This window comes from Chiloscyllium punctatum, chromosome 25 (assembly GCF_047496795.1).
Source record: "Chiloscyllium punctatum isolate Juve2018m chromosome 25, sChiPun1.3, whole genome shotgun sequence".
In the NCBI taxonomy this organism is placed as follows: Eukaryota; Metazoa; Chordata; class Chondrichthyes; order Orectolobiformes; family Hemiscylliidae; genus Chiloscyllium; species Chiloscyllium punctatum.
The window spans coordinates 20,250,876-20,269,154 of NC_092763.1; the positions used below are offsets into that span (position 1 = coordinate 20,250,876).

The following is an 18,279-nucleotide window of genomic DNA, read 5'->3' on the forward strand; positions in this document are numbered from 1 at the left end:
ATGGAGCGGTAGGCATCTTTCACAGTGGTGTAGCAGTGATCTAAAATGTTCGGGCCCCTGGTGGGACAGGTAATGTTCTGGTGGTATTTGAGCAACACCTTCTTTAGATTGGCTTGATTACAATAAACAGGGCCTTGGGGTAAATGTATGTGAAGTAACTGAATCTTTTAGTTTTTCCAATCTGTATTGACTTCAGGCTTTTAAAATCTCTATTTAAACTAATGGATGGTAAAATCAAAGGACGGTTGCCCTATATTTAATCAGAAATATCTGAACATTCTTGCTTGGGTTAAGAAAAACAGAAATATCTGAACATTTTGGTAAATAACAGAACTGCTGCTTGCTTATTTCATTCAATATCCCCTTTAATCTGTGTCTGGAGCGATATCCTATATACATTTATCCGTACTTACAATGGCAATGTGCAACATCTCCAAATTTAATGTTTAAATCCTTAACCAATCAATGCCAGAAGAGATCGAATAACTCGAGGGGAAAAGAAAGGATGTTCTAATGCTGCTTTAATGCTGTCAGATCTGTAAATGATGACAAATACTAATATGTAGTAGACGCTCTAGAATCACTTCTGTTTTCTCTTGCAGGAGAAGGACAGCCTAAAGCGAGCGGAGTACATGTTGCAGGAGGCAGACAAACTCGGCTGCAGAGCGTTTGTCACTCCAGGAGATGTTGTCCAAGGAAACCCAAAACTGAACTTGGCTTTCGTCGCCAACCTGTTCAACAAATATCCAGCACTTCAGAAGCCTGAAAATCAAGACATTGACTGGAGTCTGCTGGAAGGTAAAAGCACAAAGATAATGCATGTAGATACCTCAAAAAAGACTGCGTACCGGATCTTGATGTCCATTTTACTTGTAAAGGTTAAGCAGTTTTCAAAACCAGAAAATGCTTGTTGGAATTTTGATTACTCCATAGGCTCATTTAAGAATGTTGAGTCACAACTTAACTTATTACCCCAGCACTCCAAAAATGTGGGTATTGGGAGAGGGAGGGGTAATCTTGAATTTAATCAGTCAGTGGGAAATAGATGTGTTTGGATAGGTCATCCATTTCACACTGAGGAAGAATGGGTTGGTCACAATCTGGTAAATCTACAAACCCAAAACATTGATCCAATTCTATAATCCTAAAGTGGAAATCCAGACACAGAAATGGAATTAATTGTCTTAGATGTCAAGGCAACATTCAACCTCACATAATCTCAATTGTGTTAGAGCTATTTTAAGTTCTTAATCTGGCCAGTCTCCAGTGGCTAGCGTACACCTGCAACAGAGGAATGGGGCCGTAAATTCACAATTCAACAATATTAACATTAACTTCTGTTTTAATGAAAGAAATCATTTGATCTACAACAAAGCAATGTTTTGGCTTGCTTTGAGAAATGGCAAGTAACATATTTGTGTTATGCAAGTTCCTAAGCATTGACCATCCCATCAGTGAAACTTAAAAAAAAACTTAAAATGTCACCACTGACCTTCACTGGCTCTGCTAGTACCAAGGCATCTTGGAGTTCAACTTTGACCAAATGTCTGACTTAACATCGACATTGACCATTGACCGAGCACAAGTGACTGGAAAGTTGACCTCCTTGATAGAACTTCTAAGTTTTGTGAACTTTACTACAAAGGAGAGCATGCAACAACGCTGTGGGCAAGATGCCATCTTCATATCACATGCATTTTTACACAGTTGCAATTTCATTGTTATCAACTTGAAATACTTGAATGATGTAACCCAACGTGATTTGTAAATGGGCAAACTCCACAATTATAGCAATGCTTCAGATTGAAAGCTCTACATTCTGTTTACCAAGCGCCAGAGGTAGCAAACAAATCCTGACATTGTCTGCATCCTGAGAACAAAAGTAACATTCTATCAGATACTTTGGAAAGCTATAAAATATCAGTGTGTATAAAGAATCCAGGTGTAACATGGAGATGTAAGTGGGGATTTGCTTCAAAAGAAAATGATGAATTCTGTTTCGATAAAAATGATGCATCTTTTTACATTTAGGTGAAACCCGTGAAGAAAGAACTTTCCGCAACTGGATGAATTCACAAGGTGTAAATCCAGCAGTAAACCATCTTTATAGGTAAGAAGGAATATTTTCATCTAAAAATTGTTCAAGAATAAATCTGAGTAATTGGATTGCAAGTATTAGTATTGGGATGACCGGGACCAGTTTAAACTCTCTTCTTCAGCAGGAGGTAGGTCACCCTGAAATTGGAGCGATGAATGTACACTTTTTACCCCTTTTTGAGGCTGAGCCACCAGGTCACCAGAATTGAGTTGGAGTCTGGTTACATTTTTATGTAGGTATATACATAGGACTCTAATTGTCCTACTGAGACGCAAATAGTTAAAATTCACACAAAACCAGGTTATAGTCCAAGGGGTTTATTTGGAAGTACAAGCTTCCGGAATGCTGCTCCTTCATCAGGTGCAGCACTCCGAAAGGTGGTATTTCCAAATAACCTGTTGGACTATAACCTGGTGTTGTGTGATTTTTAACTTTTGTCTACTGGATAGCAGTAACAGGATAGATCAGAGTCAGCATGGATTTATGAAGGGATAATCATGCTTGACTAATCTTTTGGAATTTTTTGAAGATGTAACTCTCAAGATGGACAAGGGAGATCCAGTGGATGTAGTGTACCTGGACTTTCAGAAAGCCTTTGATAAAGTCCCACATCGGAGGTTAGTGAGCAAAATTAGGGCGCATGGTATTGGGGGCAAAGTACTGACTTGGATTGAAAATTGGTTGGCTGACAGGAAACAGAGTAGTGATAAACAGCTCCCTTTCGGAATGGCAGGCGGTAACCAGTGGGGTACCGCAGGGATCAGTGCTGGGACCGCAGCTTTTTACAATATATATTAATGATATAGAGGCTGGTATTAATAGTAACATTAGCAAATTTGCTGATGATACAAAGCTGGGTGGCAGGATGAAATGTGAGGAGGATGTTAGGAGATTACAGGGTGACGTAGACAGGTTAGGTGAGTGGACAGATACATGGCAGATGCAGTTTAATGTGGATAAATGTATGGTTCTCCACTTTGGTGGCAAGAACTGAAAGACAGATTACTACCTAAATGGAGTCAATTTAGGAAAAGGGGCAGTACAAAGAGATCCGGGTGTTCTTGTACACCCAGTCAATGAAGGCAAGCATGTAGGTACAGCAGGTAGTGAAGAAAGCTAATAGCATGCTGGCCTTCCTAACAAGAGGGATTGAGTATAGAAGCAAAGAGGTTCTTCAGTTGTACAGGGTTCTGGTGAGACCGCACCTGGAATATTGTGTGCAGTTCTGGTCTCCAAATTTGTGGAAAGACATTCTGGCTATTGAGGGAGTGCAGCATAGGTTCACGAGGTCAATTCCTGGAATGGCGGGACTACCTTACGCTGAAAGACTGGAGCGACTGGGCTTGTATACCCTTGAGTTTAGAAGACTGAGAGGGGATCTGATTGAGACATATAAGATTATTAAAGGATTGGACACTCTGGAGGCAGGAAATATGCTTCCGCTGATGGGTGAGTGCCGAACCAGAGGACACCGCTTAAAAATAAGGGGTAAGCCATTTAGGACAGATGAGGAGAAACATCTTCACCCAGAGAGTGGTGGGTGTGTGGAATGCTCTGCCCCAGAAGGCAGTGGAGGCCCAGTCTCTGGATTCGTTTAAGAAAGAGTTGGATAGAGCTGTCAAGGATATTGGAATCAATGGTTATGGAGATAAGGCAGGAACAGGATACTGATTAAGGATGATCAGCCATAATCATAATGAATGGTGGTGCCGGTTTGAAGGGCAGAATGGTCTATTCCTGCACCTATTGTCTATTGTCTACCCAAGTCCAACACCAGCTCCTCCATATCAGAGATGCAATTAGACAATACAAGTGCCGCATGTACTAGGCTCCTTTGTACTGACTTAACAACAGCCCTTCAAGGAACTGTGGAGGCTGAATAGAAAGCAGTTCATGAAATAACTAATTGCTGAATCCAGAAGAATCAAACGCAGTTCGTCGCTGCTGCTAACTAGTCAAGTGTCCTCTCCTCCCAACTTCAGTAATTTCAACAGATGCTCATCTATTGCTAACGCCAAGAAAAAGAATGTCACATTTCCACAGTCCTTTGAAGCTGTCTTTTTTGAAATGTTCTTTGCTAACACAGTGACCATCACAGTGAAACATCAACATTAATCCATTTCAACACATTTTTTTTAACACTTTTCAAAAACTAGCATTTGGAAAGCCGTTATAATCTTGCTGAAGGTTCAGTATCATATCCCTCTGAACAAATCTCTATCCCATTAATAGACCCAATTATTATGACCAATTCTGTGTTGATGTAAAGCTGCAATTGTTGTCTAATGTTAATATAATTAAGCTGGTTAGCCTTCGGAATAGGTTGTGCAATGAATTGTGATATTCAGGCTTTAGGTTTCCTGAGAAATAGTTTGGCTCAGAAATCGAATTTGCCAATATGGATAAAGTTATTTCCGAGAGGAACATATGTAGCTGCAGCATTGTGCCTGCCACAATCTAACTGCACGGCGAAAGTGCGGACTGCAGATGCTGGAGATTAGAGTCGAGATTAGAGTAGTGCTGGAAAAACACAGCAGGTCAGGCAGCATCCAAGGAGCAGGAAAATCAACGTTTCGGGTAAAAGCCCTTCATCAGGAATCCTGCTCCTCGGATGCTGCCTGACGCGTTGTGCTTTTCCAGCACCACTCTAATCTTGATCTATAGTCTAACTACAACTGTTCGAAACTAACCTCTGAACAAAAACATCCCAGCAGATCATCTTAGATCTTTTCCTTAAGCTTCATTTCTCAGCTTTATAATATGTGCACAGTGCATTTGTCTTATCAGGCTTTTGAGTATATCTAAGTGCAGCTGGATCCATTCATGTTTGCCATGCTCTTGTTTGGCCACTGACCCGGGGATAGCCCTTGTCCATGGGCTTTGTGGCATGGTAAACCAGTTCAAACCAATACTTGTAGAAAAGTGCCTTTAAGGTAAATATGCAGCACACAATGGGGAACTCAGTCAGGGCAGAGCCCAAACAAAAGTAGGCTTTTATGTCTAGTATGTTTGCAAGTGCTAAGAATATCACAAGTGCTATGTAACAAATAGTCAAACTGTTCTGGAGAGGTGTGTGAATGGGAAACCTGAAATATTTAACATTGAATTGTGGTTACTCCAATGAAGTTGGTAAACAGATTTGGTTGAAATGGAATTATTCATACCAGTTCTGTAAATGTCTCTCTGCCTTTTAGACGTCTGCCATTTTAAAAAAAATATCATGTGATATTTTGTTCTTAATGCAGTGACTTAGTAGATGCCCTGGTGATATTGCAGCTTTATGAAAAAATCAAGGTCCCAGTTGACTGGAACAAAGTGAACAAGCCACCATATCCCAAACTTGGTGCTAACATGAAAAAGGTATGGCAGGTTTGGTCGTGAACGTTTGAGAGGAACATTCAGCAAAATAAAGTGTTGTACTTGCTATATTTTTAAAAATGGTTTATTTTCAGCTGGAAAACTGCAATTATGCCGTTGACTTGGGAAAGAGTCCAGCTAAGTTTTCTCTTGTGGGAATCGCTGGAAAGGATCTGAATGATGGAAACTCAACACTAACTTTAGCCTTGGTCTGGCAATTGATGAGAAGGTATGTCCACTGAGTGTCTCAAAAAAGCTGTTGTCACTAATCTGCTTGCTAGTATCATTTCACTGTGACTTACTAATGGGACAGTAAGAAATGTCATTGTGACACATTTAAATACGCTGCCTGGATTTTCAAGTTGCTGTTACCTCAGTGCTAACTTGTATTAAAACAAATAGGCTATCAAACAAATAGGTATCGACAATACAGGTAAAAAGGTCTGCTGAGGGAATATGAACAGCTAGGAACTAAATTATAAAGTATAGCTAAAAAGATGGTAATTTCTGGATTATTAACTGAGCAGTGAGCTAATTGATACAGGGTGAACAGGAATAAAGATAAACATGTGGATCAAAGATTGGTGTGGGAAAAATAGGCTTGAATTCATGGGTCAGTGGTATTACTGCAGGGAATGGGGGGATTGTTCCAATGGGATGGGCTCCCCCTGAATTATGCTGGGTCCAGGATCCTGGCGAATTGCATGTTGTGGGTAGCACTTCAAAACTAAATAGCAAAAGGATGGGTTCTGCTGCACTGCATTGAAACGGTTGGGAAATCTAGGCTTTCAAGTCAAGTGTTAACTATTTCTGTGGCTGTTCTGAAATTGCATTTGTGTATCAATAGGTATACATTGAATGTTCTTGAAGAACTGGGTGACGGTCAGAAAGTCAATGATGATATCATTGTCAATTGGGTGAATAAGACATTGAAAGAGGCAGACAAGAAAACCACCATCCAGAGTTTTAAGGTAAGCAGTTCCAATTTTTAAAAAAAAAGAAATGACTACAGTACTTTTCCATGTGCACCACAACAGCATCTCAACCTGTAACTAGAGACAGCAAGAATATTCTTCCGGATGAATTATGAGTAAACATCTCTCCTTTAGCGGATAGTTGATTCTGTACAGCATTGGGTTGACTATGAAGACTTGGGTGAGCATCAGGTTACCATGATCTGTAGCAATCTCCAGACAACTTTTAAACACAGTGTGTACTTGGGGCAAGTTATCTTTTAACAACAGTCAGTCATGATTCTGCTTGTTCACCTGTCTTTGGTCTGTTTAAGGGCCTCACCGTTTTGCTGGACAGTGCCCTGCACTTCTGAGGCATTTGGGCCATGCAAAGGTTGGAGTGAGCACTCATGGAGAAGTGGCAGTGGCTGAGTTGGTGAAGAACGAAAACAGCAGAAGTTCAGGAGAGTCCAATAACACCACTGCTGTGGCTGAAAAGACTGTTTCCATGTGGGATGGAAAAAGGCTGGTTTGAGGGATAGGGGGTGATGTGGGAGGACAGAAAGGGATGGAGATGGCATAGGAATGATGGCATTGTCACATCTTGCATGGAGACACGCATTTGATGCAACTTTATAATTCAAGCCCAGTTTTTGTGCTAAAGGTAACACGATCATTCACTAGATTTGAACAGAGTGTTTTAGGAAAACTGTTAATTGCATTAGAATTGATTTGAGAGATAAGATGATAAACTTGTATAGAGTCCACACAAATCTAGATTCTGAAAATGAGCAGTTATACTGTTGCTGAGAAATTTGAATCCTGAACAATGGATCTTTTTCCCGGTAATTTAATTTTACAGATGCTAAAATTGAAACGGGCATATTTCAGGGCAATGATGTTTATTCATCAAACCATATTAAACCCCTTAGATTTGCAGCTCAGAAGACGATCACTCCATATTCTCTGACCATAGACAAGTCACAAAAGGCTGGACTCTTGACAAAATTAGTATTTCTGTTCATTGACTAAAATTTATATTGAATAGCATTACATAGCTTTTTCCAAAGTAAAACGTTTTGTTTCTCTTATTCCCTTTGGTGAAGGAAAAAGTAGACATTTTGTATTTGAGGAAACTGTACTAAGGTTCTAATTTGACCACAAATGTTTTATGGATCTCTGCTAGTATTTAATAATAAATATTAACTACAACGCTCTGTGTCTCTCCCCCTATAATTTCCTTTCAATTCTCTTGTTGCTTTTTTGACAATCCCATCTCTCAACTCCATAAAGAACAAGATTTTCTGATGCTATGATGCTGAATGCATCTTTCAAATAAAGCAATCTTATCAGACTATGTTATGATTGAACTTAAGTTTAACAGAGGTGGCCATGTTTGCCTACTTAACAATGCACATCAGATATTGGTTCATTACCAACAAAATACATTGGGACGTCCTGATAGGCATATAAATGCAAATCTGGTTTGTTTTCAAGCCAACTAATAGCAAAACAAACTTGCATTTCTATAGCTCCTTTTTAAGATACGAAGTGTTACAAGTTATGTCAGAGTGAAAGGAAGAACAACTTTAGCTACAAAGGAACAATGATTTGACTTAATGCAAAATCTTTTTTTATACAGGACAAGAATTTAAGTTCAAGTTTGCCTGTACTGGATTTGATTGATGCCATTCAACCGAATTCTATTAACTATGATCTGGTGAAGACTGGACTCCTTTCTGATGAGGACAAGCTAGAAAATGCTAAGTAGGTACCAACAATGCAGGTAGAAAGGGGTTCTGCTGAGAGAATGTGAAACGCTAGGAGCTAAATCATAAAGCATTATCAAAAAGGTGGTCCTTTCTAAATTACTACCTGAGCCGTGAGCTAATTGACACAGAGGTAAACATGTGGTTAAAAGGCTGGTGTGGGAAAACTCAGTTTGAATTCATGGGATTTTGGTATCAGTACCGGGGAAGGAGGGAGCTATTCGGATGGAATGGGCTCCACCTGAATCTCACTGAGACTGGAGTCCGAGAGAATTGCATGTCTAGGGCTGTGGGTAGGGATTTAAACAGAATAGTTGGAGGGCGGGTTCTGTTGCGTGGGAAGTTATGAGTCGGTGAAAGTTGGACCTGGAAAAAAAAAACACAGCAGGTCCAGCAACACCAGAGGAGCAGGAGAATTAATGTTTCAGGTTGAGACCTTTCATCAGAAAATTATGGAAAAAGGTAAAGCGGGGAGAGCTCAACAGAGGTTAGTAACATTTCCAGAACAAGTAATAGGACAGGGTATGGAAAAGCTCAGGAAACTAATGATGAAGCAAGCAGATGAGGGGACAATTATGAGAAGGTAGGCAGTCAACTGGGAGTGTTGAACTTAAATACACGCAGTATGCAAAACAAGATCAATGAACATGTCGTGCAGATTGAAATTGGCCACATTGTTGTGGTTGTCACAGAGATGCGGGGATCAGGACTAAATATCCAAGGATTTGCATTTAAGAGAGAGACACCAAGAAAAGGGATATGCTGAATGTCAATGAGATTTTTTTTTTGGAGCAGCTTATGGTTGAACCCATTAAGGAACAGCCAAATCTGGATTTGGTGACGTGTAATGAGGCAGACTTGATTAGGGAGCAGAAGGTGAAGGAACCCTTAGGGGACAGTGGTCATAATACCATAGAATTCACGCTGCATGGAGAGAAGCTGGAATCAGATGTAACAGTATTGTAATTGAGTAAAGGTAACTACAAAGAGATGAGGGAGGAGCTGGCCGAGCTGATTGGAAGGGGAGATGGTGGAGCAGCAATGGCAGGAGTCTCTGGGGGGCAGTTCATCCTGAGGAAGAAAAATAAATGCTAAGGAAGACGTGCCTGATGAGGGAAGTCAGGGAGAGCACAAAAACATACAATGTAGTGAAGGTTAGTAGGAAGCCAGAGGATTAAGAAGGCTTTGAAAACGAGTAGAGGGTAACTATTTAAAAAAAAAAATTAAAGCAATTTGGGGTGAAAAACATATGGAAATAGCTAGTAATAAAAAAGATAGCAAGATTTTTTTTTAGTTAAACAAAATGTAAGAGAGATGAATGTGGACATAGACCCTTGGAAAATAAGGCTGGAGAATAATAATGGGGAGCAAAGAATTGCAAAGGAACTAAATATGAACTTTGCATCAGTTTTCAAAGTCGACACCAGGAGCATACCAGAATTTCAAGAGTCACAGGAGTGTATTGACCATCACAAAGGAGAAGGTGCTGGGGAAGTTGAAAGGTCCAAATGTGGATAAATTAGCCAGATGGACTACACCTCAGAGAAATGAAAGAGAATGTGGAGGCATTGGTAGTGATCTTTCAGGAACTATTTGAAGTCAGGGAGGCTCCCAGAGAACTGGAAACTGGCTACTGTAACATCCCTGTTTCCGAAGGGGGGGAGGCAGAAGGCAGGAAGGTATAGGCCCATTAGCTTGACCTCCGTTATGGATAAAATTTTAGAGTCCGTTATTAAGGATGAAATTGCAGAGGACTTGGAAGTGCGTGGTAAAATAGGGCTGAGTCAATACTGCTTCATCAAGGAGAGGTCCTGTCTGACAAAACAGTTACAATTTGTTGAGGAGATATCAAACAAGTTTGATAAAAGAGAGCCATTAGACATGATCTACTTGGATTTCGAGAAGGCTTTTGACAAGGTGCCACAAATGAGGCTGCTAAATAAGAGCTCATGGTGTTAAAGGCAAAATACTGACATGGATAGAAGATTGGCTGACTAGTAGAAAGCAGACAGTGGCGCTAAAGGGGTCTTTTTCAGGATGGCAGTCAGTGACTAGTGGAGTTCCGCAGGGATCAGTGTTGGAACACAGCTATTAATGTTATACATTAACAATCTGGACAAAGGAACTGGGGGCATTGTTGCTCAACTTGCAGATGATACAAGGATAGGTGGAGGGACAGCTAGTGTTGAGGAAGCTGTGAAAGGACTTTAGTAGGCTAAGAGAATGGGAAATAAAGTGGCAGATGGAATGCAACATGGGAATGTGTAAGTCATAGAGTCATAGAAATGTACAGCATGAAAACAGACCCTTTGGTCCAACTCATCATGCTGACTAGATATCCTAACCTAATTTAGTCCCGTTTTCCAGCACTTGGCCCATATTCCTCTATACCCATCCAGATGCCTTTTTAAATGCTATAATTGTACGAGCTTCCACCACTTCATCTGGCAGCTCTGTCCATACATGTACCACCCTCTGTGTGAAAAAGTTGCCCCTTAGGTCCCTTTTATATCTTTCCTCTCTCCATCTAAACCTATACCGTCTAGTTCTGGACTCCCCAACCCCAGGGAAGAGACCTTGTCTATTTATCCTATCCATGCCCCTCATGATTTTATAAAACTCTATAAGGTCACCCTCAGCCTCTGACAGTCCAGGGTAAATATCCCCAACCTATTCAGCCCCTCCCTATATCTCAAACCCTCCAACCCTGGCAACATCCCTGTAAATCTTTTCTGAACTCTTTCAAGTTCCACAATATCTTTCCGATAGGCAGGAAACCAGAATTGCACGCAATACCACAAAAGTGGCCTAACCAATGCCCTGTACAGCAGCAACATGACCTTCTAACTCCTGTGTTCAATACTCTGACCAGTAAAGGAAGGCATACCAAACACCTTCACTATCCGATCTACTTGCAACTCTCCTTTCAAGGAGCTATGAACCTGCACTCCCAAGGTCTCTTTGTTCTGTAGCACTCCCCAGGATCTTACCATTAAGTGTATTTGTCCTACTCTGATTTGCTTTTCCAAAATGCAGCACCTTGCATTTATCTGAATTAAACTCCATCTGCCACTCCTCAGCCCATTGGCCCATCCGTTCAAGATCCTGTTTTACTTGAGGTAACCTTCTTCGCTGTCCACTACACCCCTAATTTTGGTGTCATCTGTAAACTTACTAACTGTACCTCTTATGCTCGCATCCAAATGACAAAAGGTCGAGGACCCAGCACCGATCCTTGTGACACACCATTGGTCACAAGCCTACAGTATGAAAAGCAACTCTCCACCACAACCCTCTGTCCTCTACCTTCAAGGCTCTAGATTCCCACGTAGTTCTAGGGTACACTTGATCAGGTTCTGGGGATTTATGCATTTTTATACATTTCAAGATATCCAGTACTTTCTCCTCTGTAATATGGACATTTTTCAAGATGTCACTATCTATTTCCCTACATTCTATATCTTCCATGTCCTCCTTCATAGTAAATACTGATGCAAAATACCCATTTAGTATCTCCCCCATCTCCTGTGGCTCCACTTGAGGGATACCTATTCTCTCCCCAGTTACCCTTTTGTCCTTAATGTATTTACAAAAACCATTTGGATTTTCAAAGTTTGGTAGAAGATTTGTAGCTCGGGTGCTCGTTGTTGTGGTTCTATTCGCCGAGCTGGGAATTGGTGTTGCAAACGTTTCGTCCCCTGTCTAGGTGACATCCTCAGTGCTTGGGAGCCTCCTGTGAAGCACTTCTGTGCTGTTTCCTCCGGCATTTATAGTGGCCTGTCTCTGCCGCTTCCGGTTGTCAGTTCGAGCTTTCCACTGTAGTGGCCGTTATATTGGGTCCAGGTCGATGTGTTTGTTGATAGAATCTGTGGATGAGTGCCATGCCTCTATGAACAAACACATCGACCTGGACCCAATATACCAGCCACTACAGCGGACAGCTCAAACTAACAACCGGAAGTGGCAGAGACAGGCCACTATAAATGCCGGAGGAAACAGCACAGAAGCGCTTCACAGGAGGCTCCCAAGCACTGAGGATGTCACCTAGACAGGGGACGAAACGTTTGCAAGACAAATTCCCAGCTCAGCGACCAGAACCACAACAACCATTTGGATTTTCCTTAACCCTATTTACCAAAGCTATCTCATGTCCTCTTTTTTTCCCTCCTGATTTCCCTCCTAAGTATACTCTTACCACTTATTATTTTCTAAGGATTCACTCCACCTCTCCTGTCTACACCTGACACATGCTTCCTCCTTTTTCTTAACCCTCAATTTCTTTCATCATCCAGCATTCCTTACACCTACCAGCCTTTCCTTTCACCCTAACAGGAATATACTGTCTCTGGATTCTTGTTATCTCATTTCTGAAGACTTCCCATTTTCCAGCCATCCCTATACCTGTGAACATCTGCCTCCAATCAGCTTTTGAAAGTTCTTGCCTAATACCGTCAAAATTAGCCTTCCTCCAATTTAGATCTTCAGGTTATGCACTTTTAGAAGAATAGGGGCTTAGACTATTCTTTAAATGGGGAGAGGCTTTGAAAAGCTGAAGCACAAAGGGACTAGTTCAGGATTCTCTTAAGGTTAACATGCAGGTTCAGTTGACAGTTAAGGCAAATGCAATGTTCGCATTCATCTCAAGAGGGCTAGAATACAAGAGCAGAGTTGTACTACTGAGGCTTTATAATGCTCTGGTCAGCCTTCATTTGGAATAGTGTGAGCAGTTTGGGTCCTGTATCTGAGGAACGAAGTGCTGGCATTGGAAGAGGTCCAGACGAGGTTTAAAAGAACGATCCTGAGGAAGGCTTGTCGTATGAGCAGGGGCTGAGGACTCTGGGTCTAAAACTCAATGGAGTTGAGAAGGGTGAGGAGGTGATCTGATTCAGTACAGAATATTGAGAGGCCTAGACAGATTACATGTAGAGAAGATGTTTCCATTAATAGGAGACACCAGGTCTTGAGGGCATAGCCTCAATGAAGGGCTGACGGAGAGTGATGAGTCTGTGCAACTCATTGCCGCAGAAGGCTGTGGAGGCCAAGTCATTGAGTGTATTTAAGACAAAGACAAGACAGGTTCTTGATTAGTAACCAGGTCAAAGGTGACAGCGAGAAGGCAGGAGAATGGCGTTGAGAAACGGATCAGCCATAGTTGAATAGCAGAGCAGACTTTATGGGCTGAATGGCCAATTCTGCTCCTATATCTTATAGTCTTGTATTACCTGAACCTTATTGTTACTTAATATATAGCATTTATCTCAAACTTTATGGAAAGTTCACTGTGAATGTATTGGATGGTAAGTTAGATTTTAGGTGGAAGTTGAAGTTTGCATCATCTATGTAATCTGAATTAACTGGAAACTATGTACTGTCCTTTTTGCATTAGTTGGCAAATGGATAAGAGCTGTGTTAAGTGCAGTGAGTGCAGGATAAATAGACAAGGTATTTTCCCTGGGGTGAGGGAGTCCAGAACTAGAGGGCATAGGTTTAGGGTGAGAGGGGAAAGATATAAAAGAGACCTATGGGGCAACTTTTTCACGCAGAGGGTGGTACGGGTATGGAATTAGCTGCCAGTGGAAGTGGTGGAGGCTGGTACAATTGCAACAGTTAATAGGCATTTAGATGGGTATATGAATAGGAAGGGTTTGGAGGGATATGGGCCTGCTTCTGGCAGCTGGGACTAGATTGGGTTGGGATATCTGGTCAGCATGGATGAGTTGGACCAAAGGGTCTGTTTCCATGCTGTACATCTCTGACTCTTGAGTGTTGCAGATGAAAACTGAACAATGGAGTGACCTGTTACCTTTCTCAACAGATATGCTGTATCAATGGCCAGAAAGATTGGAGCTCGTGTGTATGCCCTTCCAGAGGACCTGGTTGAAGTGAAGTCTAAGATGGTTATGACTGTTTTCGCCTGCTTGATGGGCAGAGGAATGAAGAAAGTGTAAAAACAAAAACGCTAAATTACAAAGACACATGTCACCGCGTGCAAGTGATTGGCCTTTCAGATATTTCCAGGTTGAAATATGCTGCTGGCAGAACGAAGTTTGTATTTCTGCTTTCCAAAACTAGAACAAGCTGCTTGGGGAGGAGAGAATTGCATATATTACTTTCCCTGAAGTGGTAATCCAATAATTTAGCAAGGTACACAATGAAATGCATTCATATATAAGTACAGAAGATGCTGCGTTATATGTTGATCATCCTGTTTTCTTGCTCACTTAGCATATTGGTCACTGATGTTGCGGCTGGACATGGATTGTGCTCGGGTTCTTTTTATCAGTTGCTTTTAGTCAGTCTGGGAGTTAATGTCATAAATTGCTTGTTGGGCGGTGTTAAATTCTGAATGCAAACGAAAGCTGTCACATTTCACAGAGATTGACAATCACTATTCTGTTACATTCCACGTAAATGTGATCATATTTTCTTTACATGTTGTACATACACTGTTTGTGATTTAGCACAACCCTGCTCCTACTTGTTTCAACACTATTTGCAGGAAAGATTTGCTGATTTTACATCTTCTACTGAAGGCTCCTAGACCAAAAACATTCACTTTTTTTGTGTGTCGCTTTACTGATGACAGACATATGTCACTGAAGCATTTTCTGTGTGTTTTATTGTTCGCAAAGACTATATAGCCCACAGCACTCCATTCCAGGTATAGGCTTCAGTGCATTCTTCGGCCCAAGCAATAATGAATCGTTTTACTATGTATCTTGATATCTTTAAAAATTTGCTTTTCTACAAAAAAGACTGGCAGAGATCAATACATTTTATTTAAAAAATATTATGCAATCATTTTATGCCGTAAAGTGCCAAAGTTCTTTTATTTAGAGAACTTCATGTTGGGGAACGTAGGACTTTTGCAGTTCATTGGATCATCACAGGGTTCCCAGAGTGGAAAATCCTGAGATCTTTGGGATGTGCTTGAAGTCCTGGAATTTAGCGTTTGCTAATCTAAATTTTTAATAGCTCAGTAAAGCTTTCATTAACATAGTATGGACATGGTGGCAAGAAATGGTTGAAAATAAAAATTTTGATATCTACGGTGATCCTTTGTGTTTCTTCCTCCCCCTCTTGCTTCCTCCCAGGTCAATATCAAATATGTTCCATCTATATTCCAGAATAAGTAGAGAAAGCAACAAATGATCTTGTAGATTTGATCCTGGATCTCTGTGCATTTCCAAAGATTGTCTGAACCTCCTGCTCATTTCACAAACTTAATAGGCAATAGGACCTTCAAATATCGCATCAGAGAATCGTAATTTTAAGAATGTTCTGATACGCAATTTATCCACATTAAAAATATATAGGCTATTTTTAATCTTCATTCTTATTGGTACTTACTGAGTTTTGCTTTCACTTCTGACATTCTGGAGTTAGAGTTAAATTGGTTATCTTGTAATCAGTTAAAATTATGATCATGGAGTCACCTTGGGTTTGTCAATTCAAGCCACTTCAACCAGCAATGTGTACATCCGCTTTTACTAGACTCTGCCATGTATTTTCAGCTCCTCAACAAATGAAGGGAATTAACAGGCCAGTGATGATGCTTGAGAGGCAGAACATCACTGTGAGCTTTATCGTGACAGTAGTTCAGACCATCTAGTCTAACCCACCTGTTTCGATGCTATATTGGATCCAATTCCATCTCTCCCATTTCGTAGCCATCAACCAGGGTCTGGGAGAATTTAAAAAGCATGGGAGAGATCATTTCAGCCAGTATGCAAAAACAATATTAGATTCACAGAATCCCTACAGTGTGGAAACAGGCCATTTGGCCCAACACGTCTGTACCTGACCTGCCGAAAAGTCACCCTCTATTACTCTACATTCATCCCTGAATGATGCACCTAACCAACATATCCCAGAACACTATGGGTAATTTAGATTAGATTAGATTCCCTACCATGTGGAAACAGGCCCTTCAGCCCAACAAGACCACACCGACCTGCCAAAGAGCAACCCACCCAGACTCATTCCCCTGACTAATGCACCTAACATTACGGGCAATTTAGCATGGCCAATTCACCTAACCTGCACATCTTTGGACTGTGGGAGGAAACCCACATAGACACCGGGAGAATGTGCAAACTCCACACAGACAATTACCCGAGGCTGAAATCGAACCTGGTACCTTGGTGCTGTGAGGTAGCAGTGCTAACCACTGAGCCGCAGTGCTAACCACTGAGCCACCGTGCTGCCCCATGGCATGAGTTTAGCATAGCCAACTCACCTAACCTGCACATCTTTGGACTGTGGGAGGAAACACATGCCGATATAGGGAGAACGTGCAAATTCCACAGACAGTTGCCCCGAGGCTGGAATTGAACCAGCCCCCTGGTGCTGTGAGGCAGCAGTGCTAAGCACTGTGCCACCTGCATATTTAAACTATTTATAAATATATAGCAAAACCTTTGAACACAAGAATGGAAAATGCAACAATAAGGCCACTGAAACCAGGTTTGGTTGATGTCCCCAAAGGACAACAAGCAGATGACAATACAGGATTATAATACATAAAACATAGTCATAATATTGATAAATCTTTCATCATTATGGAAAGAGACGAAGGTAAAACAGGCGTAGGAGTTCAGTTGGGGAAAGACAATCTTTACAAAACTGAGCAATAATCTGGGAAGAGCTACTTGAAGGAAAGACAATGATAAATCGGTGGGGATGCTCAAAATCGAGATTCCATAGGCACCGTGTAGACTTGTCCCACAAAGAAAGAGACTGATAGTGCCAAACATGGGGTGCCCTGGTTACCTGGAAGCCTGCAATGTAAGATAAAGCAGAAATACTAATGTCTTTTTAAAATTAAAGATACTTTAGGATGCTGAAAGGAGTAACAGTAAGTATGGGTGGCACGGTGGCTCAGTGGTTAGCACTGCTGTCTCTCAGCGCCAGGTACCTGGGTTTGATTCCCGCCTCAGACAAGTGTCTGTGTGGAGTTGGTACACTCTCCCAATGTCTGCATGGGTTTCCTCCCACAATCGAAAAGACATTGAGGTTAGCTGAATTGGCCATGCTAAATTGCCCATAGTATTAGGTGCATTAGTCAGGGGTAAATGTAGGGGATGGGTCTGGGTGGGTTACTCTTCAGAGGGGCTCTGTCAACTTGTTTCCATACTGTAGGAAATCTAATCTTTTAAAAAAACAAATACTGGAATGAAGTGAGAGAGGAAATTAGGAAAGCAAAGAGAATACAAAAAAAATTCTGGTAAAATTAATGAAAATCCAAAGATGTCTTCACTTTCCATTAACTAAGGAAAGGGTTGCAGAGACAAACAATATTTTTGTATGGATAGACAACCAAATGGCTCTTGTCTTGGTCTTCACATAGGAGCACAAGCTGAAGCAGACTCTCTAGTTCGAAGAGGGTTAATAGTCCTTTTTGAGGAAGACCACTTTGGCTGCTTTGTCATTCATCACCACCCCCAGGAACTGATCTCTTCACCAAAAATGCTCTGTTTTGATTCTTTCCTCTGGTGGCACTACAGATGTTTGTGTAACCTCCTCTTGTTAATCTCCTCAGTGATCAGATAGATGTCGGATAAAATAAACATAAAGAGAACGGAAGTACTGGAAGGACTAAACCCCTTGAGGTTCAATAAGTCAACAAGGCCAGGTGAATTGTATAAGAGGTTTTCAAAGGAAAATAGGGAGAAAATGGCAAATGCTCTGAGGATCATTTTCCAATCCACTGTAGAAACGGGTACCAGACAATTGGAGGCCAGTGAATGTTAGACCATTATTTAGGAAGGGTGTGAGACAGTGATCAAATAATTCTAGGCATGTCAGTCTGAGCTTAGTGGGAATCAAATTACTGGAATCAATATTGAAAATTAGGATTAGCTAAATTGGAGAGGCATGGATTAATCAGGGATTGTCTTTTATTAAGATAAGGTCTTACAAACCAAGTGAGGAGGATTGAAAGGGTAGTGCAGTGGATGTTGTCTGTCCGTGTGGATTATAGTAAGGCATTTGACAAGGTTTTAAAACAAACCCAAGGGATACCGGACAATGTGGCAAGGTGGGTCTAAAACTGGCTCAGTAACTGGCAACAAATGTCCACTGATGTCTTTGCAAATGGAAA

General features: G+C 41.2%; 1 protein-coding gene across 4 annotated transcripts in view; it reads left to right on the plus strand.

The window, feature by feature from the left end:
- Positions 1 to 15,232, plus strand: part of pls3 (plastin 3 (T isoform)) — a 118,356-nt gene extending 103,124 nt beyond the window's left edge. For all 4 annotated transcript variants that reach the window (XM_072594779.1, XM_072594782.1, XM_072594781.1 and 1 more), the window contains exons 10-16: positions 603 to 798; positions 2,032 to 2,110; positions 5,344 to 5,458; positions 5,551 to 5,684; positions 6,303 to 6,426; positions 8,051 to 8,175; positions 13,993 to 15,232. In XM_072594779.1, coding sequence (XP_072450880.1) covers positions 603 to 798; positions 2,032 to 2,110; positions 5,344 to 5,458; positions 5,551 to 5,684; positions 6,303 to 6,426; positions 8,051 to 8,175; positions 13,993 to 14,125 — 906 coding nt within the window. In that variant the 3' untranslated portion in view covers positions 14,126 to 15,232. The remainder of the gene's footprint in view (positions 1 to 602; positions 799 to 2,031; positions 2,111 to 5,343; positions 5,459 to 5,550; positions 5,685 to 6,302; positions 6,427 to 8,050; positions 8,176 to 13,992) is intronic.
- The last annotated feature ends 3,047 nt before the right edge of the window (positions 15,233 to 18,279 follow it).